General features: G+C 39.0%; 1 protein-coding gene across 2 annotated transcripts; it reads left to right on the plus strand.

Annotated features, from left to right (window-relative positions):
• Positions 1 to 2271: 2271 nt before the first annotated feature.
• Positions 2272 to 25082, plus strand: itgb6 (integrin, beta 6). Of its 2 annotated transcripts, none has more exons than XM_053513629.1 (17): positions 2272 to 2586; positions 7016 to 7085; positions 7905 to 7978; positions 9219 to 9417; positions 9846 to 10092; positions 10245 to 10410; positions 10511 to 10672; positions 10798 to 10893; positions 11191 to 11280; positions 15164 to 15298; positions 15515 to 15780; positions 15874 to 16025; positions 19141 to 19363; positions 19809 to 19903; positions 22889 to 23002; positions 23362 to 23528; positions 23625 to 25082. In XM_053513629.1, exons 2-17 carry the CDS (start codon positions 7031 to 7033, stop codon positions 23712 to 23714), a joined length of 2331 nt encoding a protein of 776 aa, XP_053369604.1. In that variant the 5' UTR covers positions 2272 to 2586; positions 7016 to 7030; the 3' UTR covers positions 23715 to 25082. The 2 variants fall into 2 exon arrangements, with proteins under 2 accessions (XP_053369604.1, XP_053369605.1); XM_053513630.1 differs by having other exon boundaries at positions 7019 to 7085.
• Positions 25083 to 25392: the final 310 nt, after the last annotated feature.

A 25392-nucleotide genomic window follows, 5' to 3' on the forward strand; every position in this document is an offset into this window, starting at 1 on the left:
ATACAGTGTTTAGGTGTGTGTAGTTGTGCTATTTAGGTAAGTGTGTGTGTGTGTGTGTTTATAAGTTTGTGTAGGTGTGTGTATATGTGTCTGTGTAGGTATGCGTGTCTCTGCGTTTGTGTACTTGTGTGTGTGTGTGAATTGTGTTCGGTGTAGAATTTTATAACATTTACACACAATTTTTTTTTTTTACAAAAAATACAGCACTGTTTATTTTTTTTCTTGAAATGAATAAGATATGAAAGCGGAAGGTCTTCTGTTGTGATGGAAACCGTGACTGACGACAGAACTGTAGGTGGAATTTACAAAACGTTGACAATGGAGATTCCTCACAAAATGTTTCACCATCAACAATGACACACATCTTTTCGATTATCATCTGGCTTATTGATACTCACTGATACACTGATGATGATATCCTAGAAGAAAGAGCAGATTCATGTAAACGTGTGTCTGCTGGAATTGCACCAGCCTTACTGAAAGAGGAAACGTCTGAGCAAAACGGATTCAGCAGCACGGCGGTACAGTAACGGGGAGCGTTTACACCCCCGCAGCACTTCAACAGAAACACTGCGCAGGGCACTGCTTCATGTGCTTCATGTGAAACAGCCTCGATTCTTCACGGCACGGATGCCACGAGGACGTTCCTGTGAGATCCCGGTCCACGTTGTCATCGCTGGATCACGTGCGTTGCGTGTGCAGATGAGCCGTGCGCACTTTCATGATGTGACTCTCCCCTCCCAAACGTGTCGTATTGAATTCGGATCCGGTGAACCCGGTGCGCCCAGTTTGAGATGGCGTTTGCAGTTTGCTGTTTACTGTTTGAAGATGAGGCACATGTTCAGCAATGACACTTAAACAGTCTGTGATCATTGCTTGGTATCGATGATCATCTTCACACCGTTACACAACCCCCACCAGGTTGGAATGTTGGCCCCGGGCACATTAAGTCTGTGGCTTTCTGCTGTTGGTGCCCCATTCGGACCCTACCATGTGTGCGCCTCAATATTCACCGGACCATACTTAAGTCTTCTTAAGTATGGTCCGGAACAGAAAGTTCTGTTCTGATTCGGGAGCCCTGTGCCAACCGAGGGCTTCCGCCTCAAGGTTCGATCTTCTGAGATGTTCGGCACAACTGTCCGGAGTGGTGATCCGACTTATTCCTGCCTTCATTTCACCATTCTGAGTATAATCAGCGGTTATATAAATGCTTACCCCACATACACGGGTACCAACTATGACACTACGGTCAAAATCATTCATTCTTGAAAAATCATCATTTCTTTTCTCTCCTTTTGTTTGCAGAATAAAGACGACGGTCAAACACCCTGATTTTTTTTAAGCTTCTCTTAACTAGAGCTTCTGCTTGCCAGATATCTCGTATTTCGCACGTCTCCGAACTGACATCGCACCCGTTCTTTGTCTAAAGCCTCACAGCTGACGGGACACATGCACATATTCCCCTGTGGGAGGGTGAAGGTTAGGTTCTGCCAGATAGATTTCTGCATGTGATACTATACATATAAGAGGCAATCGAAAAGCATGATTTGGACCAACACGAAGATTCATGTTACAGATTCCTTCAAAAAAAAAGAAAGAAAGAAAACCACCAAAAAGCGACTCGTTTGATAAAAACAGGACCGTTAACTAATTTAGTCTCACATTTGTGGTATTTGAAGGATTTCCAAAGCTTCAACCTGAAACTTTTGTTAAATGTGAAAGTGGTTAAAATCGCCACCTACGTACCTTGCTGTGAGATAGAGAGCACCTGATCAACTGCGTATGTGTGGTTAAGTGTGTGGGTGTCACAGCAGACAATCACAGAACCCTAACTAATCCTGTTCTCTCTTTAGACGTTCCCTTCTTTCCTCTTCCTCTACTTCTGTACTTCGTCCCTGCCTCCTCCTCCTCCTCCTCCTCTGGCATCTTGTTTTACATTTCATCCGGTGACGCTGCCAGACCCGAACAACGGTTCAAAAATGAATCAGGGCAGCTCAGTTGGCGCAGACAGCTCACAACTGAAACTACACACACACACGCACTTTAACCATATGAGACCAGACACTGGCTAAAAAAACACCTGACATGTACGTTCCATTAGAATCAGTTCCACTTTAACGCAGCCAGCCTAAAACCACCAACCTACAGTCTCTGAGAAAGACATGCACATACACACACACACACACACACACACACTCACACACACTCACACACATATGGCCTGTCATTCCAACGACCTCCCTTTCTCTATAACGAACGGAGCTTATGAATGTGTGAGTGAATGGGGATAGACAGTTGCTGCTGTCATTTAAAGCTGTGGATTGTGTGTGTGTGTATGTGTGTGTGTAATCGTGCTGGTGAGTAGGGGGAGAGCAAGAAAGAAAGAGAGAGAGAGAGAGAAGGGAAAAGAGAGGCGTCATGCTCCATAAAGCTCCTCTGATACTCCAAGTTTAGTGTTACTGTTTTCTGGAGGGACGTTCTTCACACACTGCATGAGACGGCGATCCAGGTCTCGCTGATTCCGGTGCATAATCACGGATCCAGCTGGCAGCCTGGACACTATGGTAGCCGAAGAGGCTCCTAGAGGTACGTAACCATTACAGGGATCATGACATTGAATTACATTCTCAAAAGGACTCAGGACGTTTGATAGAATTAAAGGTCACGGCTATATCATGACACGGACAATTTTTTTTTTTTGAGTTTGAGTTATCTGAGTTCTCGTGGTGTGAAGTTAAAAGTTAAAAGAACAGAAGCATAAAGGATAAAAAAAGAGACTTGAGGAGAGGAGAAGAAAGGAAGAGAAGTGATGGAAGGACCGAGGGGAAATCAAAGACAATGCGATTATAAGCGATCTGGTAGCTTCAGGATGTGCTCCACACACTTTATATAATTTCATGTTACAAATGTTTGCCGTATCAGTCTGTCTCAATCAACGTGTCTGCATCCGGGAACGCTCGGGCAGTCTTTGCACCTGGTGTGTGTGTACTATATGTGTGTGATTTCCTTCTTATTACGTTAATCATTAAATTTTCTGTCACTTTTAAAATTATGACAACAATGGCTGGCTGTCATATTAGCTGCTCGCTGTGTTAAACATTAATTTCGTTTTATCTTTATTTGACCGGCACATAGTCTAACAGACGGGTACGCTGACTCACGCTGGAGGCTCAGCCAGGTGTGGCTCGCGGTCTCTCACACATACACACCTGTTCACATCCATGCAGAATGGAATGCGCATTACTCAGCTAGGAAAAGTCCCTCCATCTACTGTGTCAAAACAACAAACGTTGATAATGTTACATACGTATGGCCCAGTATGCTTTCCTAAGAATAACACGGATACCGTCAGTACGTCCTGTATAATTCATGTAGAAATCTAAGCTGTTCGAATCATTGATGATGTTTATATTTGGATAATAAACAACACACTTCAAAAGATTTCAAAAGTGTTGAGTCGAAAGTCCGGCACTCGTTTTCTTTTCCTGCTTTTTTTTTTTTTTTTGTCTTAAAGGTCATTAGGTTATTCAGACAACCAGGATAGGGTGTTACAATACAAGTGCACATTCTTACACCTGGTAAACAAGCTTAGAAGTAAAAATAACTAAATCGCAAAAATCTCAAAAACTGGTCTAAGCAGTATTTATGAATAAAAACAATTCATTTTTGAGACAAAAATGACTGATTATAGATAAGTGGTTTAGAGATAAGGTAGGGTTTTTAACGTCATTGCCTGGGGATCGCCGGGGCTACACCTGTGTGTGTGAAACATCTGTTTGCAGCCTTAATTAACCTTAACTGATTGCAGCCCCGCAGGTGAACCTAAATATATTACAGTCGTTACTCATCACTCTTTGGTATATACACGTTGTTGAGACATGTACCATAGTAAAGATAGTAAACAAGTGTGACCCAGGGATTTTAAAAACATCTATCTATTGAATACACACTTACTTATGACGTCATGGGGTACATCTTGCTAGGATACTTTTTTGTAATTTCGCTTTCAGAACAGCCTTAATCCGTCATGGCATAGATTCAGCAAGGTGCTTTAAACATTCTTTGGTCCATATTAACATGATTGCATCATGTACTTGCTGCTGCAAACCTATCATGTTAATCTCCCGTTCCATCACATGGCAAAGGTGCTCTACTGGATTGAGATCTGGTGACTGTGAAGGACGTTTAAATACAGTGAACTCATTGTCATGTTCGAGAAACTAGTTATTTTTGGCTTTTTGAAATGACGTGAAATGACAACATTTATCCAGTCTTCATTTCGGTCAGCTCCAAAGTGGCACCAGTGTGATCTTCTGCTGGTGTAGCCCATCCGCTTCAAGATATGATGTCTTTTGCATTCAGAGATGCTCTTTAGCATACCGTGGTTGCAATAAAACATTATTAAAGATTATTTTGCCTTTCTATCAGCTCAAACAAGTCTGACAATTCTCCTCTGACCTCTGGCATCAACAAGGTATTTTCAGACAACTGCCCATCTGTTGGATATTTTCTCTTTTCAGACTATTCTCTGTAAACTCTAGAGTTTATTGTGCGTGAAAATCCCAGTAGATCAGCAGTTTTGGAAATACTCAGACCAGCCCCTCTGGCACAAACAACTATGTCACGGTAAAAGTAGCTTAAATAACATTTTTCTCCCCATCTTGATGCCCAGCATATTGTCTTGACCATTGTGTTTATTTGCTGCCGTGTAGTTAGCTGATTAGATATTTGTGTTAACAAGCAGTTGAACAAATGTACCTAATGAAGTACATATATACTATATGTACATATATAGACAATGAAAATATTCACACGCATAAGTATATATGTATATACGCATGTGTCTGTAGCCTCTAACATAGTTATTAAAGCATTAAGTAAAAGCCACACTGGATCTCGAGTTGTTGAAGTTGTAAAGAACTGAGAATGCATGTACTATTCCCACCAGGTAAATTCCCAACTTAGTTGCTGTTAACAGCTGAAAGCCCCAAAGGCTTTTTACAAGGGCCTTTTTACGAGCAGTAAGATAGCCACACTGGCGTATTGGATATTTTTACATTTTTAAAAAATCTTAAATTGTTGTTGTTGTAGTTACGTCTTCCATTATGATGTGGATGAACTCAATGTCAATTTAATAACAATGCGATGTACAGGCCATTATAACATGAATGAATATTTATTAATTAATTTATTTATTTAAATAATTCTTGAAGACGCACAGTGGTGTAGTGGTTAGTACTGTCGCCTTGCACCTCCAGGGTCAGGGCTTGATTCCCGTCTCTGTGTGCATGGAGTTTGCATGTTCTCCCCGTGCTTGGTGGGTTTCCTCTGGGTACTCTGGTTTCCCCACACAGTCCCAAGATATGCAGGTTAGGATAATTGGCGTTCCCAAATTGCCCGTGGTGTGTGAGTGTGTGTACAGTACAGTATGTGTGTGTGTGCCCTGTGATGGATTGGCACCCTGTCCAGGGTGTACCCTGCCTCATGCCCTAAGCCTCCTGGGATAAGATCCAGGTCCCTGTGACCTGAATACAGGATAAAGCGGTATAGATGATGAGTGATTGAGTGAGAATTCTTCTTGACTTTATACAGTAGGTTTAGCATGTGAAAAGATTGACTAATAATTCAAAGTGCACAATAAATGGCTAATTTGAGACAACAACAACAATAATAATAATAACAACACCAGCATCAACAGCAACAAAAAAAAACACCACCACCAACAAAAATAACAATATTGATGATGATGATGATAATAATAATAATAATAATAATACCACCACCAACAACAAAAACACCACCACCAGCCCCACCACCAACAATAATAATAATAACACCACCACCACCACCAAGAACAACAACAACAATAAATACCAATAATAATACCACCACCACTAACAACAAAAACAATAATAATAATACCACCAACAACAAAAACACCACCACCAGCACCACCACCAACAACAATAATAATAATAATACCACCACCACCACCAACAACAACAACAACAACAATAAATACCAATAATAATACCACCACCACTAACAACAAAAACAATAATAATAATACCACCAACAACAAAAACACCACCACCAGCACCACCACCAACAACAATAATAATAATAATACCACCACCACCAACAACAACAACAACAATAATTAACAATAATAATACCACCACCACTAACAACAAAAACAATAATAATAATACCACCAACAACAAAAACACCACCACCAGCACCACCACCACCAACAATAATAATAATAATAATAATACCACCACCAACAACAACAACAACAACAACAATAATTAACAATAATAATACCACCACCACTAACAACAACAACAACAACGACAACAACAATAATAATAATAATACCAACAGCAACAAAAACACCAACAACAATAATATTAATAATACCACCACCAACAACAATAATATTAATAATACCACCACCACCAACAATAATTAACAATAATAATATCACCACCACTAACAAAATAATAATAATAATAATACAACCAACAACAACAGGATTAAAAACATCACCACCACAACCACTAGCCTAAACACAACAACAACAACAATAACAATAATAATAATAACAGTCATTATTATTACACTGTATTACTGTATCATTGTGTTTCCTTATTTGTTTTACATAACATATGACCTATTTGTGTTACTGCGCACCCGGTGTGACACTCTGTAATCAGATTTAACCCGTGTTGTTGTTGTTGTTGTTGTTTTCCCCGCGCTCGTGCTCGCGCTCTCTCCCTCTCTCACCTGGACGGAAGTGCGCTTTGAAGCTCAGCCAGGTAACAGAGCCCGCCCACTTTACACTTCCCTCCAGGTGAGACGGAACGGAGTAGCTGCGTGTACGAGCGTCACACACACACATACACACATACACACACACCAACCAGCCTAGCTTCACCTATTAGCCGTTTTTTTCTGTGTCTCCATGAGCGATATGAACTCGGCTCGCGCTCATCATTTCTCACCTCCACAGCAGCTCTGAGGACTCATGGGGTTTGTTCTGCTCAGCCTCTTCCTCCACTTCTGGCTCAGCGCGGTAGAAGGTAAGACTCAGTTCTTCATGAGCTGTAAGCTTTAAACTTGAGATTAAAATAAAAGGTGTTATTAGACACTATATCTATGAATCTGTGTTTAATGAACCCTGAGAGTGAGTAAGTTAACTTTACACTGTATGTACAGATTATGTTCTGATTTTTGGTCAACATGTAAACACCTGAGTGTGACATGTGAGATATAAGTATTTATAAATATATCTGATTTCAGGAATGAAATGTTAGATTATTTATATGCTATTTATAATAAGGATAATTAATAATAATTATTATGTTGTTGGATAATATGGATCATTAATAATAATAATAATAATAATAATGATGTTGTTGGATAATATGGATCATTAATCCAAGATATATTAATGTTGTATTAATTATAAGAGCCTAAATTTATCCTGCTGACTTGCAGGAGCACTGTAAGGGTTAATGTAAACACTTAAATAAATCTTACTTTGGCAGCACAGCGGTTTAGTGGTTAACGCTGTCGCTTCACACCTTCAGGGTCCGGGTTTGATTCCCGCCTCGGGGTCAATGTGTGCACAGAGTTTGCATGTTCTCCCAGTGCTTAGTGGGTTTTCTTTGGGTACTCCGGTTTCCTTCCACATTCCAAAAACAGGCAGAAAAAAATAACCTGACTTCCCAAATTGCCCTGTAGTGTGCGGATGCGTGGGTGAATGTTGACTGAAAGTTGTTAAAATGGGAATAAAAAAACATTACCACACACAACATCACCACTGGTTCCTAGTTAGACTACAGAGTTTCCTAGATGGATGGATGGACGGATTGAACAAGTCTTGTTTTTGTGTTCAGGCAGCTGTGAAGGCGCACGGACGTGTGGCGAGTGCATGCAGCTGGGGCCGCACTGCGCGTGGTGCTCTCTACAGGTACACTCTCACCTCAGTTCAACTCAACTCAATACACTCTATTTACAAGGAATTGTTAAGGTCAAGTGAGTTAATACACAGCATGATCGATTTAATGAGGATGCCACCATACAAAAAGTAAAACTGGCTCTTTTCAGCAAAACATTAATGTACAGCTTAAACAAGGGTGAAGGCCATGGAAAATATTTAAAAGGAATGCATTCGAAATGCAACTGCATGCAGAACACCAGATATGTTAGCACAAGTTCGTAATGAGTGCCAGAGTTGACTCCGTGCATGTGTGTGGGTGTGTGTACAAAGAAATGGCATGTAGTGGATTTTTTTTGTTAAGTGGTTAAAAGAGCGTTATCTATGTATGAGGACTTTTAGGACACCCTGCTAACAATACAAGCATAATAAAATGTCATAGACAGATTTTTGAGTCTATAATAATAAAATTTTAGGTTAAGTCAGGTCAAGTCAAAAGTCAGTCCCCTATACTTAATACAACTTAAATACACTGGAACTAAATAGTGTTTCATCGAGACCATGGTGTAAACTATATGCTCAAAAGTATGCAAACATCTGACCTTTACACCAACATGTGGCGTGTGCTGTAGCGTTACATTTTCCCTTGACTGAAGCAAAGATTTCCAAACTTGTCCCAACCTGACAAAAGCAAGTTCTGTAAACACATGGTTTGCCAAGATTAGAGTAGAAGAATTTGAGTTTCCTTTAATGACCCCTGACCTCAAAAACAAACAAACACCTTTGGGATGAACTTGAACACCAACTGCATCCCAGGTCTCTTCACACGACATCACAAGAGCGCCTCACTCCTCCAAAATCCAGTGGAAAGCTTTCCCAGATGAGTGAAGGCTATTATACCAGCAGGAAGTGTAAAGCTAGACGAAGGTGTCTAAAAGCACATATGGGTATAATGGGCAGGTTTTGTGTTAAATTAATTGAGCCAAAGCAAGCCCACAGCAGGATGTTATCTAAAAAAGCATGGGTTTCATTGACACTGACAATTAGTGCCGTGGTGAAATTTTTCTACCTTTATTATTATTACTATTATTATTTAGCTTAAAAGCAAATAAACACCAAACCCTACAGATATGCCTGTCTAAAAACACAGAGGCTCAGAGTAATGGGTTAACTCCTACTTTACTGATAAATAGCAGCTTCCAGACATCTGTAAAAACTGAAGAAGAAAAAAACATCTGGCAATCACATGGATTTTTTTTACTTTTTTCGACAGAACTTCACAGATTCTTTAGGGGTGACCGAACGCTGCGGTATAAGTAAGGAGCTTCTTCTTCAGAAATGTCCACAAGAGTTCATTCAGTTCCCGGAGAATGATGTGGAGCTGCTGGATGACAGGCCGTTGGGAAAAAGTGCGGACCCCAGTAATGTGTCCTACATAACACCGCAGAGGATGGCGCTCAAACTTCGGCCAGGTGAGATGTACAGCATGCTGATCAGAACCGTTAGAAGAATATAGGTCTGATATTAAACGTCCTTCTGCCATGTCAAACAGCTGCAAGTGTATCAGGCCACGCTGGGAAAATAGACACAGCTGGAATTGGCATTTTTCCATGCTTAGCTTATTCACAGTATGAAGTTTCTTTAGGAACTCGGAACTAAGTCTAGGCTGATCATGTTACATGATAATGAATCAAATGACATAACTCATCTATCCTGTGTTGAAGTAAAAAAAAAAAAATGTTTGGACATAAGAATGTTGTTTCCTTTATGATATTACAATGTTGCTATAATACTTTAGCAAACAAAGCATAAGAGCTCACTTACAGTAACTCAAGTTATTTTTCCAAACCTCTTATGTGCTAAAGAATCTGAAGTTCCTGTTCCTCTATTTCTACACCAGGAACCCAAGCATCCTTCCAAGTAAAAGTCCAACAATCAGAAGACTATCCAGTCGATATGTATTACCTTATGGACCTCTCAGCTTCGATGTTCGATGATCTGCAGAAAATAACACTCCTGGGGTCGACTCTTTCCAAAGAAATGGCCAGTCTCACAAGTAATTTTCGTTTAGGATTTGGTTCATTTGTGGAGAAACCAGTTCTGCCGTTTATTAAAATCACTCCAGTGGAGCTGGAAAACCCCTGCTGGTAACCCACCCTTCCTCCTCTTAATTCACTGCTTATTAAATGCTTATTAAGTTAACAGACCAATTTTCGACAATATGTTCGTGCGTTCTACAAAAACACCTTGACTAATATAAAGGAACGGTTTATCATATGAACTTTATGTTGTTTTTCAGGGGCATAGAACAAGTTTGCCTGCCCACATTCGGATACAAACACGTTCTACCGTTAACAAGCAGCACCGACCAATTCAACAAGATCATTTCTGAGCAACGTGTCTCAGCGAACAATGACATTCCAGAGTGCGGCTTTGATGCCATCATGCAGGCAGCAGTGTGTGGGGTGAGGCGTTTTATGTTTAATCCCACATACTGTATGCACTGGACCATTGCTTTTGTGAAAGGAATCTGTTTTGCGTCTAATACAAAATCTTTTCCCATAGGATAAAATTGGGTGGCGGAACGATTCCATGCGCTTGCTGGTTTTTGTGAGCGACGCAGACTCTCATTTTGGGATGGACAGCAAAATGGCTGGCATTGTCACCCCTAACGATGGACAGTGCCATTTAGACAGCAACAATGAGTATTCCATGGCAGGCCACTTGGTAAGGTGAAGCCTACAGCCTTTAAACAGTCAGCTGATCAGGATAAATGCGGAAAAAAAACAAAAAACTCAAGCATTTTTTTCTGATTTAGACTGATTCCGATTGTCTTACTTTGTTATTTTTAGGAATATCCAACCTTAGGCCAGCTTATAGACAAGGTGGTGGAAAACAACATCCTCCTCATATTTGCAGTGACTGAAAATCAGAGACAGACCTATCAGGTGAAATCAAGACGCTCAGATTTCATGTATTTTTTTCGAAAGCATGCATGAAAGGTTTCCTCTTAGTCCCACATATCATAAGGACGAGATCCATGCTGCAGTCATATGCCTTATTCAAGGTGTGTTTCGACATGTTCAAACACGATCACGTCACTCATGTATTCAAGTTAAACTTTTACCCTTTTTAAGCTCTCTCTGGAGTCATTCCCACTATATCTCTGTATCTACCTTTTGCATTCCATGATCCAGTGGCTGCTTTTATGTGATATATTTGTATTTCTCCCCCATTTTAAACAGAACTATGCAGATCTAATTCCTGGCGCAAAAGTGGGCGTGCTGGAAAAAGATTCCCGAAACGTTTTGGAACTGATCTTAACTGCTTATAAGGTACAGTAGTTTTTTTTTTTTTTTTGCCTTTGAATTGATTCGGGTATCAGGGTGCAAGACTAATAAGGGTGCAAGACTTTAAGCTGCGAATGCTAGAAAAAGTCAAATCCTGGTAGTCTTCTGTGGCCACACTGCAATAGGAAACTCTTAGTTAATACATGGTGCCAAGGAAACTTTTGAGTCATATAGCACTTGAACTTGATTGGATATGTTTGCTCATGTTGGTGAGTGTGGGTGCACACGTTATACAGGGGCTCGCTGCTTTCATGCCTCTTTTATTTCTTTCTTTCTCGTCTGAGTCTTAATGTTTATGGAGCATGCCTGCACTCGTCCTCTCTAGAGCATTTGATCTCATGGTTTCTACTGCTCCATCCCCCTACTCCCTCCTTCCTCTTTCCCCTCTCAGAGCTCTCTAATAACTTACTTCATCTCAATCCGTCGGAGCTGAGCTCTTCTGAAATGGTCTCCGTGTCTGTAGAAGTCACATGCTTTATTGTCAGTTTAACAAAGAGAGCTCTGAGTGTGAATGTAGCTCTTTAGCATCTCTTTTGGAACTAAGTAGGGGTTTCAGCTGCGTTTTTATACCGCCTGAATAATGCAAAGTAGGCAGAATGTAAGAACAAAAAAAAAAAAATCCCAAATATAACTGCATCAGGATTTGTATGAAAATGGAAAATACCAGCAACAAACTGAGTGAAAAACGCTGTGGTGTGTGTTTTAAACATGCTGAAATTTTTTTTCGTCCTCGAGATTAGCAGGCTTTCAGCTAAACCCTAAAGAGGGAGAGTTAATGCTAGCTATCCTTCAGAAATGACCCTGGTGGTTTCCACTAAAGTACGGATGGTTAAATAAACACTGCCTCCTTAGGCAAACACCCACTCACTCACTCATCGTCAGTAACGCTTTATCCCGTATACAGGGTCGCTGAAGGGGCCTGGAGCCTATCCTAGGAGACTTAGGGCACGAGGCAGGCTACAATCCATCACAGGGCACACACACACACTTGCATACATTACAGGTGATTTGGGAACACTAATTAGCCTAATCTGCATGTCGTTGGACTGTGGGTGGAAACTGGTATACCTGGATGAAACCCACCAAGCACGGGGAGAACTTGGAAACTCCATGCACACAGACATGAGGGGGGAATTGAACCAAGACCCTGGAGGTGCAAGGTGACAGGGCTAACCATTACACCACCGTGCCACCCTTGGGCAAACAATTTATATAGATATGTTTTAAAGTGCCACTATTATGCTTTTTCAAATATTTTGTTTCTTGCAGTGTGTCATGTAGCTGTAGGTGAACATAAACTATCTGCACTATCTGACGGTGCATGATAAATGAAGTTTTTGTGTATTAAAAAAAGAATTGCATTCGCCTAAACGAGTCGTTAGCAAATCTATTTTTACTCTGTTATGGATCCACGTCACTCCGTAACATATGTGCATAATGTCCACCCACGTTCTACGTCGCGAACAACTTGCCCATCTTACAATTAATGTTACCACACTCTTGTTAATTTGGCCGAGCATTCTTGCCGTGTTCGCCTAAACACTTTGTAATAAAAAAACAAAACAATAAAAAATCAGAGCACACGAAATCTTTTTTAACTGTTTATTCTCAACCATTCACCAAAACTGAACTCTATCACTCGCGAAGTGCGCATGCCTATCTACGGCAAGCCCCAAATGGGGAAAAATGCCAAAGAGTAAGGGCACGGAGCATGCACACTTCGCATACACGCGAAGGGTACGGGAACGGAGCATGCGCAAAGACACACACACACACACACACACACACACGGGAAAATTCATGAGTAGTAATGGTGGACTAGCGCTGCCGTTATTTGTTTGGACGAGCGAAGGAGAGATTGGACTGGACATATTCCCCGGACTTCTCACCCCCCGTCATCGGCCTCTCGGATTTAATTAACCCTGGTGAGACCGAACCATACTCCTCTAACACACATACAATAAACACGGACTTCGGACATTTTCCACTCACTTGCACACATACACATACCGTTTATTATATATAGTTTGTAAATATTGTTTATATCTTTGTTTGGTTGTGGTGCACCTTTTTCATTTACTTTATTTAGTTTTGATTAATACATGTTTGCTTTATCTAATTGTTTTAAATAGCAGAACTGCTACCCATTCCTGCATTTGTTTAAATAAAATGCAGATTTAAATGCTATGATTTGTTACAATGAAACTTTCAAAAATGAATGTACAATAATGAATATTTCAGAAAATATACACAAAGACATCGTGTGGTATAACTCTCTGCCATCCCAAAAAGTTGGTGTGAGCTTTTGAATATTGTAGCCATGTTTGGGCTTTTTTTGCATACACACATACAGAGTTGTCTTTGTGTGCAGTAGTTTCACTTTTACAATAACTACATGACCCACACACATTCCAGCATGACTGTGCTCTTTGTCACAAAGCAACCTCCATAAACACAACCCCACTGAACACCTTGGGATGAACTGGATTGTCAAACTGACTGTGACTGAATGTGCAAACCCTCATAGCCACGCTTTAAAATCTTGCAAAACACCATTACAGAAAGGTGGAGACAGAAAAGTGTTATAGCAGGGACGTGTTATAGCTTTAGGTCATTACATGTAATTGTTTCAACTAACAATGTCACTGAATAACTGAAAACAATAGATATCTAGTAATACAAGGGGTGTTCAAGTCAATCCGGGACTTTTAATTGTGCAGAATAACAACACAGTTATGAGAGTACAAACTACCTTTATTTCTCTATATAATCCTGTAACACTAATTCACTTATCCCAGGGTTTCACTAGTGCTAAAATACCATTAAATATTCTCAGTACGTCGGAGCCATCATTGGACTGATTGCTTCATGTCTGAAACGCTGGCCTCCCAGGAACTCCTTTAATGGCCCAAAAAAGATGGAATTGGTGGGAATGAGGTCAGGACTGTACAGAGGATGTGGCATGTTGGGGATGTTTCTGTAATGTATAAGTGGTGCAGTGGGCAGTATGACATAAAAAAGAATGCATTTGTTCTTTTCAAACCAGTCCGTTTTTTCCTAAAAGTGTTCCAGTTGCTAAATGTTCACAGGAACGACTACAGACTTACAGCCTTCTGTAAAACATTTGAACCATTTAAATGTTTTACCGCAGCTACTGTAAGAGTCTCATCACCATTTTGTGCTTGAAGTCTTCTGTTAATGTCAATCAGTTTTATACTATTCATGAGATATTCATGAGACTTGAAAGCCCCTCATATTTAATTTATTCGATTTTTGGGTTTCTTCATGCAAGTCTAAAAGATCTTATTTTGGAGCTCAAACTACTAGAGAAAACCACTACAGGAAAAAAATAGTGAATATTAGCTTCATGTTAATGAACTTTTAGGGTTGCCAGGTTCTGCATATGTCTGCATATTAATACTGCAAATCAGAAATACGCACAACTTGGTAACTTTTAAATGGTTGTGATAGAAAGTTAATGACCTGGCAACCCTGTACACAACATTCACACACTGTCATTTAAAGCTCTAAATTAAAATAAAAAACTTGACTTGTTCTTTTTTTTTTCCATAATGCATGGTTCACACTTCTTCTAAAAAAATGTAAGTTACTGTTAGTATTAATTTCGAATGCATTATATGTTTAATTGGAATAATGTATTTTATTTCACTTTATTTATTCACATAGTGTGTGAATGTGTGTAAATGTTGACTGGAGGTCCTACCATGGTTGTACAAAATGGAAATAAATACAATGGCCACCATTGGTCTCCACAGCCCCTGGTTGGACTACCGAGGTTCCTTGATAGAGATGAATAGGAAAGCCTATTATGAGGAGAGTGATGTATCTGGTGTGCTTAATTTTTCAGGAGCTGAGGTCAGAGATTGAACTGGAGGTTCTGGGGGACACTGAAAATCTTCAGCTCTCTTTCACAACTCTCTGTTCAGATGGTGCAGTCCAGCCGGGTCTTAAACAATGCACTAATGTCAAAGTTGGAGACACTGTGAGTCCTCAGTTGTTGTTGTTGTATATTATAACAAATAGATGTTCTATTATCTTTTTACTATTAAATATAAATCTGGAAAAATAAGAGGCTATATCGATGCCTGAGTGATGGAGTTTTAGAATTATGCTATCATGGGGGTGTGCTGGAAGGCTTGCTTAGCATGCCTTGCATAATTGAACACACATCGTGTTGAGGGAAATTTTCTTCTCTCAGGTGGCCTTTAACGTGACGGTGGAGCTTGACAGCTGTCTGGACGCTCCACGTCATTTCTCCCTGCGGCCCGTGGGCTTCCAGGACACTCTGGAGGTGGAGCTGGAGTCTCTGTGTGTGTGCGATTGCGAGAGGACAGCCGAGCTAAACAGCATACACTGCAGTGAAGGAAAAGGGACTCTGGAGTGTGGCTCTTGTGTATGTGACCCAGGGTTCATAGGTCCCAGGTGTGAGTGCGCAGAAGACAAAGGTCAAGTCAGTGACTGCAGGTGGGAAAGATGGCTGATACACAGGTGTGTCGGTTAATTTTCCACATTCATTCATTTAATGCTGTGTGATATTGTGTGTACAACCCTGGACAGGGCCAATGAAAGTGCAGAGGTGTGCAACGGCCAGGGCGAGTGCTTTTGCGGCCAGTGTGCGTGCTACCCGTCCAGCTTCGGTGTCGTGTATGGAAAATACTGCGAGTGTGATAACTTCTCCTGCGTCCGGTTCAGAGGGAAGCTGTGTGGAGGTCAGTAACAGGAGCAACCAAAAAAAGACAAGGAAAAGGGCCGCGTTTGATTCGACAAGAAACTCAGACACCGCCGGGTGTAGGGAGGAGTGTGTGTGATCTCTCGCTCTACAGAACGTTAATGAAACAAAAACACCCCGGTAATTACATGCAGTCTTGACACCCACGTTAATGTTTTATGCAGGGAGTTTAGGATCCATTAGTCACGGTGTCACAGTTCTGCCAGGCAGCCCTACATCAAGTGATTTCCAGTACAGCAGGCAGAGAGTGTTGATTATTCAGTAGCACATACCAGCGTCTGTTTGTTTACAAGAGAGAGAGACAATTAAACAGAAAGAGAGTGGGCAGCATTTAGGAGTTGTTTTGGAGATATCGGAGGAACAGCTTCGGTTCTGGAAACAATCCAGTTGAATTCATTCTATCACAAAGTGCTGAGGGAACTGTTATGTTACTGTTACTGTTACTGTTTGGTCGAACTGTTATGTAAAAGCAATATTATAGTTGAGGTGGGTAGAGTAGCCAAAAATTGTACTCGAGTCAGAGTAGCTGTACTTCAAAAGAATATTACTCAAGTAGAAGTAAAAAGTAGTCATCCAAAATATTACTTAAGTAAGAGTAAAAAAAAGTATTGGGTGAAAATACTACTCAAGTACTAAGTAACTGTTTCAATCGTAATATCCGATTTGTTTCTGTAGAAATGATAATAATTATATATTATTATAATATATATATACATATATATGTCTAGATAGATAATATTTATATTATAGTATAGGTATAACAATTCTACAGTATATGCTAAAATTGCAACATTCAGTGAAACAGCTAAACTTACCGTGACATGTTTCCTCAGGTTAGAAGTCGAGTTTTTATATGCTGAAGTGTTGAAGTGTGAAGCTGTTCTTTTTGTTGCACTGTGTGTAAGCTGTGTATAACTGTGTATATGTGGCCAGGGGTGTTTCCTGCGATATCTTCAGTCCCTCGTGTTTATGCCTGCATTACAGCCGTGCTGATATTTAGTGCAACAGCACTCCCTCTCGTGTGATGTTGCTTAATATGATTAGGCCTCCGAGTGGCGCAGTCGTAAAAGTGCTCGCCCTATCATCCGGAGATCGCTGTTTCGATCCCCGGGTGATGCTGTTACCTCTCACAGCTGGAGGTCTAGAGAGAGCTGATTGACCGAGCTTTCTCAGAGGGATGAGAGGTACTTTGTGCTCCCACATTAATTACGGCTCTACAGCCAATCAGTGAGCTCACGCACGCGGAAGGAGCGGCTAGCGCTTTCCTCCGAGTGTGTTACTCCACTCTAACGGTGCGTGAGCAAGCAGTTCGAAAAGATGCGGTAGTTCGAAAAAGCACGGCTGTCTTCGGCCCCTTCCGGCTGAATGGTAGTAGTAGCCTTAATGTGGGAGCCCTCTAGTGACGGGGAGGACTTGGCCACGACTAAATCAGGAAGAAAATCGGAAAAGAAATCAACAAAAAAAAAGGGGGAAAAAAACATTGGCCTATCTATCTTGCCAGATGTCTCTTCAATGACATATTAAAAGCAATCACTTATTTGTTCCGTCAATACAAGACATTAGGATATTTTATATAATGTATGCTATTTAGGATGTCTTACTAATAGTGCAATATATGGAAGCTGTCAAAGATCATTATTGTTTAATAACAGTTGTCAGAATTACAGTTTTTATGCACTGTAATATCTTTAATTTCTATTTAATTTCAGATTTAGTTTCAGTTCCTCTTCCAGTAGTCTCAAAAACCACATTTAGTTATTGTTTCCTTCTCTCTAGTTTGCATGTCATATATCTCACACTAAATCACCTGCAACAGCATGTCCATTTTTTTTAAAGAGGTGGTTAACAAAAAATGTTGGCACAATGATATAAGCGACCTTAGGCCATTTATATAGATTGGTCTCCTGTTATTAAGAAACGACAAACATTTAGTGTCTAATTGCTGTGGTGTCATACCCTATATTTACTGTATATTTCTATTGAATTGATGATATGTTGATGTGTATGTCACTAACAAACAGTGGTGCCGACATCAACAGATTAGCATTTTATGATTTCAAACCTCTCATTACAGCGATCCAGGAGCCAAGTGAAAATGTGTCATTTATAAAACTGCAGAAATTCCATATATAGTAAATAAAAGCAATTAAGATACACCATATGCAATAAACATATATAGGGTGTCCCAAAAAAAATAATTTCGTAGTCTAACAACATAGCCGATTTTCACTCAAATGTTCTTAAATTTTAACGAGTTGTGCAAAAACTAAGTTTAATGTTTTACATTTAATTCTGTGCTGCCATCAGTGTTGGGGGAGACGGTATTTTTTTAAAGTAAATAATTACATTACAAAGTGACTGTCTTCAAAAAGTAAAAAGTTACATTACAGCATTACCTTTTGGTAAAAGTAACTAGTAAAAGTACTCATCCATTGCAGAAAATGAAAACTCCTTTGTGATTTCTCATGCATGTTGTCTTAGTCAAGACCTTTGGGGTCACATTAACGTAATCACTGCTGTCTGGGTCACGGATTACATAAATTGTCGGAATAACAGATTAAATTTTTGAAAAAATAACTTAGTAACTGAGTATTTGGCGGACCTAACGCGTTAGATTACTCATTACATCAAAAAAGTAATCCAAGTACTCTAACACGTTACTCCGTAACACATTACATCCAACACTGGTTGCTATGCAACAGAAACTTGAAGATGAGGAGGTCGAAAAAGCATTTTGTTACCAGTGATAAGGCCACATTTCATACGAATGGCAAAGTCCACATGCATAATGTTTACATATGCTACAGTTAAGCACATGAGGGACTCGCTGAAAGTGAATTATGTTGGAGCTATGTTATGTTGGATAATCCAGGATAGGACTGCTGGTGTACATGATCAGTGGTTCAGACATCCTGAAAAATCTAAGGTTGGAGATAGGTTAAAGCTTCATCATAAGCATTTTTAGTAATTTGATGCAATAAAAAATATATAAAAGCAACGTTTTAATAGATATATAAGTATTTAGTGTGTTTCTGTATTTATATTATATACAGAAATGAATCAGTGTATATGTTTGTATGTGGCTGTGTGTTTAGGTAATGGAGATTGTGACTGTGGCGAGTGTGTATGCCATGACGGTTGGACAGGTGAATATTGCAACTGCAGCACCAGCACACACACCTGTGAGTCTGCTGATGGGTCGGTCTGCAGCGGACGTGGGAAGTGTGTATGCGGGAAATGCGAGTGTTCTGTTCCTGGTGCGTCAGGGGATAAATGTGAGAAGTGTGCTACCTGTGGAGATGTCTGTAGCACAACCAGGTACATTCAACTCTTCTGTCTCGCACACATAAAATAGAGATATAGTGAATGTTGTAGAATATGGCAGCATAGTGTGTAAGCACAAGGGACTCGTACCTCTAGGGTTGAGGGTTCGATTCCCCTTCGATGGACATCATGTGTGTGTGTTTAGGGATGGGTCTAGAACATGATCAGTGTATCTGTGTAAATGTTTTATTCTCATTTTAAATTTGTCTAGTTGTTTTCACAAGGCAAGTGAAAGCATATCAAAGGACATCAGTGTCTCACTTCCCTTTTCTTAAAGCCAAGCTGTTCAGATGAAAAGCTGTAAAGGGACGTACTGTAGAACAAGAAATTCTAAAAGGGGTCACAAGAAAAGTTTCCATGTTTCTTCTTTCAGCAAACACAAAACCTTTCTCTTGGTATATGTGCTGTATGTGTATGTGTGTATGTGTGTGTCTTACAGGTCTTGTGCGGAGTGTTATCTGAGAACTGGCGAACCCTCAGAAGAGTGTGTCCTTAAGTGTAATAATATTCATACCACAGTAAGCAACTTTACAGGTCAGTGAACACATTCTTCACTGACTCTTACTGCCTAGTGTGAGGACGTGGTGTGTTTAAATGTAATTTGTGTAGGTTTAAATGTACAGTGCCTTGCAAAAGTATTCATACCCCTTCCAAAGGCAATTGGTTCCACTGGATTTTAGGTAGACGTATCAGAGTAAAGGGCGCTAAATACAAATGCACGCCACACTTTTCAGATAATTATTTGTAAACAAAAAAAACAAAACAATTATGTATGTCCACTTTGTGTTGGTCTACGATAAAATATGTTAACGTTCAAAAGTTCAAGGGGTATGAATACTTCTTTTTATTTTTAATTGTAATTGGGTACTTTACATGGACTATGAATTCCATATGTAAATGGACATAAATTGCACAAATGCGGCATGCGGTGTTAAAACTGTTCATAAAAATGTACATGCCATAACATCACACTATTCTTTTACAATTTTTACAAAATTTAAATGGTACTTATTAAAACGGAATAAAATAGTTTTTTTTTTTCCACCATGTGTGTGTTCATGTATTGTCTCTTTAAAATAATTCTACCTCGTGTGAATCATGTGTCTTCCCCTTTAAAGTGTGCGGCATAGAAGCAATAGAGTGCCAACTTCAATAGTTCATATTCACAGTACAAACTTTGCCAGTGAACTATGAGTGCAAAAAAAAAAAATCATACATTTATTTCATCTTAATGAGGTAAAATGTTTAATTAATCGTGATATTGCTTTGAGGTCATATTACCTAGCACTATAATTATGTTTAACTAATTTAAATAAAGCAATGTCTAAACTAATTAGTTTAAATAATATTTTTTTCATATTTGTATATAAGTATTTAAATCTTTTTAAATTTCCTGCTTTCCTGCAATAATGTGTCATAAAAATGTTCTCTGATCTACGTCTAAGTCAAGTATATTGACAAATATAATGTGCCAAAAAAAAATTGGTACCCTTTGGCACCAATAACCTCAACCAGGCGCTTACTGTAGCTGTGGATCAGTTTAGACAATTCTTCCAAATTTTTACCCATTCTTCCTGGCAGAGCTGCTTTGCTCTGTCTTATTCTATATCCAAATGGCAGAATTTGTTTTGCTGAAGCCATTTTGTTACGTCTAGATTGGGTTTTGGGTCATTGTCCTGTTGCATCATCCAATGAACTTCTACAGAGTTTCATTTTGACTGTGTCTCCATGTGTAGATCGTTTGTAGAACTGTAGACGGGTGAACTTCTAAAGTGTTTAAAATCACTTCGTAACTATTTCCAGCTTCATGTAGTTTAACAATTCTTAATCGTTTGAAAGTTTCAGTGTTTTTGTCAGAGTTGCTCTAGTCCACACATCCAAACTCATTTCTTAACAAGACTCCAGGTATGCTAACGCCTGACTCCAATTAGCTTTTCTGATGTCAATAACTCACAAATTCACATCCTTTTTTTTTTACCAGCACTATGAGTTTTTTAAGACTGTTATTAATAAGGACATGAAAGATCTGATTTTTTTAATGTTATTATTTTAGGCATGTTATATTTGTAAATAATCTTGACTTATGATAAATATGAGATCACAGATTATGACAAATTAATGCAGAAGACCATGAAATTCCAAAACGTTCACATACATTTTCTTGCCACTGTAAATGTCTTTCCTACTAATATCTTTTCCTACTCTGAAATCTGTATATTTTTTTGTTTTCTACGGTTTCTTGAAAAGGACATTCTTTTTAATATTTCCAGCAATTCCACAACACAAATATGAAACTAGCGCATGACAAATTTCCAATCAACCTGCGCCGTGCCCGAGTTAAAATCACTTTGCACAGTTTCCAGCATCTGTACACAATCTTTCTTACCATAACTTGTTAGTTATACACAAACAAACCCACGTGCGATAGATTAGATCTTTTGACACTTAACAAAGATGTACAAGCCATTCAGGCTGTTGTGCATTGTTAGGGCTCAATGATTATAAGCTCATTAAGTGTCTTGACAAGAACAGGCCTTTATAAAGGCCTTAGTCTGGAGCAGGGAATGAGGTGTGGAGTAGTCTCCAACTGAGACGTACAATGCAGAGACACAAACACTGCCAGTCATCTGCTAGGACCTCACTGCGAGTCTAAGGAAAGAGGAGTGAATGTTTCGTTTTTTTTTTAAAGGTGTAACATCAAAAATATGTACTACTACAATTACTACTACTACTACTAATAATAATAATGACAACAACAATAAAAATTTGGGAGCCTTCAGGACTTCGGATTGTGCACTTTCTGGTTTCTCTATAATATGACAAGCTGCAGTTTTTGTTTGTATGAACTTTGTAAGTGTAAGAAAAAAATAACTATGAAGAAATAAAAATAAAAAAATAGCTGAACAAAAGGCTGCAATAATAGAACTATTACATGGTTCCAAAGCACAATGTGTTGTTCATTACTGAATTAAAAAAAAACTGTAATTGTTGGAACATTAAATAAAACACTTCTTTGGAAAATGATTAACTTGCTGATAAAGGCCTGGTGCAAATCTCTTCCTCCGAAACACTGATTTTTTTCCCTTCCAATTCTAAATTATTCCTTACTTTTTATGCCTCATGTAAATTACAGCTGTTTCCCAAATGTTGATAGGCTGAACTTTGGTGAACTCTGGTTTTCTGGTATAATCACTGGACATTTGCTGATAAATATTGGTCATATTTGGTTCATCATTATATAAAAAAAAAAACTCAATTCATCCAAGTGTTGGTTCCTTTTTATTTAAATAGTAATGGTGTAAATAATGCTGTCGCAGATTGTTTGTGTTTACAAATGCATTACATCACGTCAGTTGCAGGTAACACTAATTTATAATATGGTTTAGTCATTTATAACGTGGGACATTAATGATATCTAAATTTGTCCTTATACTACAAACTATGGCCTAATTTTTCTATTTTGTAACTGTCTTTCATAATTCATCCCTCACAAACAATTGGCTTCTTTTCCTGTTTTAGACTTTGACGAGAACCACGCAATAATGTGCGCTCTCCGTAGTGAGCACGAGTGTCTGATCTCCTTCACGTTGGTGGGCGGTGAAACAGGAAGCACTGTGTACAAGCTCAGGCTTGGTAAGAGCCCAGTCATCTCACCTACCCTGTAATTACCATTACCGTTTCCATTTGGCAGCTGCTTTAAGCCAGGCTTTCTTAAATAAGAGGCAGAATTCAATCCGGGGATACAGCTTTGTTATAAAGTTGACAGTGCTATAAATGTGACAAAAGTAAATTCCCAAGTACAAATGATGACATAAGTTGTAGAAAGACGAGCAAGGAACTGTAATTAATGTGTCAAATAACAGAGAACCAAATAACAGAGACTGCTAAGGGTGTCATTTACAATAAACCAGTTATGGGCATGAAAGATCAATAATGAAAATATGTTCATATGGGTCTTTGTTAATATTTGTGCTTGTGTGATTGTCTTGCAGATTGTCCCAAACCTCTAAATGTCGCATTGATCGCTCTAGGCGTTTGTATGTCTGTACTCACAATTGGCATCATACTTGCGGTGGTTTGGAAGCTTTTCATATATGTTCACGACCAAAAGGAAGTTGCCAAGTTTGAAGCAGAGAAAGCTAAAGCAAAATGGCAATCGGTAAGTTAGGGATTTTTTTTTTCTTTTTAATAAATATTATTTTATGAATGAATGAATTAATTTATTCTTATCCATTTGTCGTATTTTCCTTTGCAGGGCACAAACCCTCTTTTTAGAAGCTCAACTTCAACGTTTAAGAATGTGACATACAAACATACAGCTCGACAGAGAGACGAGATCTGCTGACACGACTAAAGGACTGATTTAATGTACTAACTTGACTGTAAAGTATTTTTTCATGAAATCTTGTGTGTGTGTGTATATATATGTGTGTGCATATATGAGTGACTGTTTTTTTTTTTTCAGAGCAAATGGGAACTGTTTTTTTTATTGTTAATATATTTGCTGCTAAATTATTTTTTTAAATCTAAGACAGCAAATGCAGAATTGGTTTGAACCTTGATAAAAAAAAACATTAAAGTAGAAAAAATGTATAAATGCAAATAGGGATAAAATGGTGTATTTTATTCATGATTATTCAGTGGAGATGGCTAAAATTGGACATTTTTATGGTTTTCTTTAAGCAGCCATGTTTATTCCTTGATAGAAATATTTTTGAATGTTGAATTGTTTCCTGGGCTACTGAATATTTTTTTAAATTCATGTTTGTGTTATGAGGTGTCATCTTTGGCAGGACTCAAAACGAAAACACCTTTTTATCGGTTCCTGCAGACAAGTCACAGATATCTGACTAAAGCAATTCTGTTTTTGGTTGTTTTCGTATTTTAAATGTGTTGAAATATGATGCATGCCGTTGCTGCAGCACATTTTCCAGCTTATAAATATAAACAACTGTCTGTGGAGAACCTCAGTCACACAGGTCATGGCAATCCCAAAGGTGCTGTTTAGTGGCACTTGAAAGTTCTGAAGACATTTCACCTGTCATCCTGTCAACTCCATAGAGCAGTTAAATAGTTGACACAGAGTTTATACAGCCGTCACTTAAAGCCAGTTAGATCGAACTCATGAAACCTTTCGTGTGAGAAGTGAAACATTCTGAAGAACTTCGAGCAAGTTGAAGAACAGCACCTTTGGCATTACAATGACCTGGGTGATTAAGAATGCCTACAGACCTTTGATGGCACTTTTCGGGTAAATGTTGACTCATTTTATTTCCTGATAGAACACTTTATGTTTACTTCAATAGTATTGCAAAACAGTGTGATGTAGTCTGCACTCTTAGGCATAATTTTGTCTTTGTATTTACTGTCTCAGTGGACTGTCTAAGTGGTTGCAATCACCTACTTTACATACTTTGTAACTTTTTGCCATTTTAATAGAGTTAATATCTAAGGTAAGCTTATCAGTTTAATCCAGAGTGTACTGTAGTCTTCTTAACTGGATGATATTGCTAACTGCTGTGAGTCAGAACACTGGAAAAGTTTAACCTGCAACAAATTCATTTTGGTAAATCCTATTGTAAAATGGTGTGTGTGTTTGTGTGTGTGTTGTTTTGTGGTGTTCTATAATTACTGATTATAAATATGAGGCTGAGCCTTGTACTGTTTTTATGTCCTAAGTTAAATTTTCAACCTCTAATAAACTTGGATTTTTGCTGGCAATCCAGTGTTATTCATTTACACACTAGAGGGATCCTGACGCCTGCATGCTACCATTACCTGCGAATGGAGTGTGCAGACTCGAACAGCTTCAGCATACCAAGATATCTTGGACATTGCAATGCTCTCAAGTTTGTGGCAAACAGTTTGGGGAAGGCCCTTTTCTATTTCAGTGCAGAAAGCATGGTTTAATGAGTTCGGTGTGGAAGAAGTTGACTGGCACGCACAGAGCCCTGACCTCAACCCCATCGAGCAGCTTTGGAATGAACTGAAACCATGATTGCGAGCCAGGATTTCTCGTCCAG

Source organism: Clarias gariepinus, chromosome 15 (genome assembly GCF_024256425.1).
Source record: "Clarias gariepinus isolate MV-2021 ecotype Netherlands chromosome 15, CGAR_prim_01v2, whole genome shotgun sequence".
Classification (NCBI taxonomy): Eukaryota; Metazoa; Chordata; class Actinopteri; order Siluriformes; family Clariidae; genus Clarias; species Clarias gariepinus.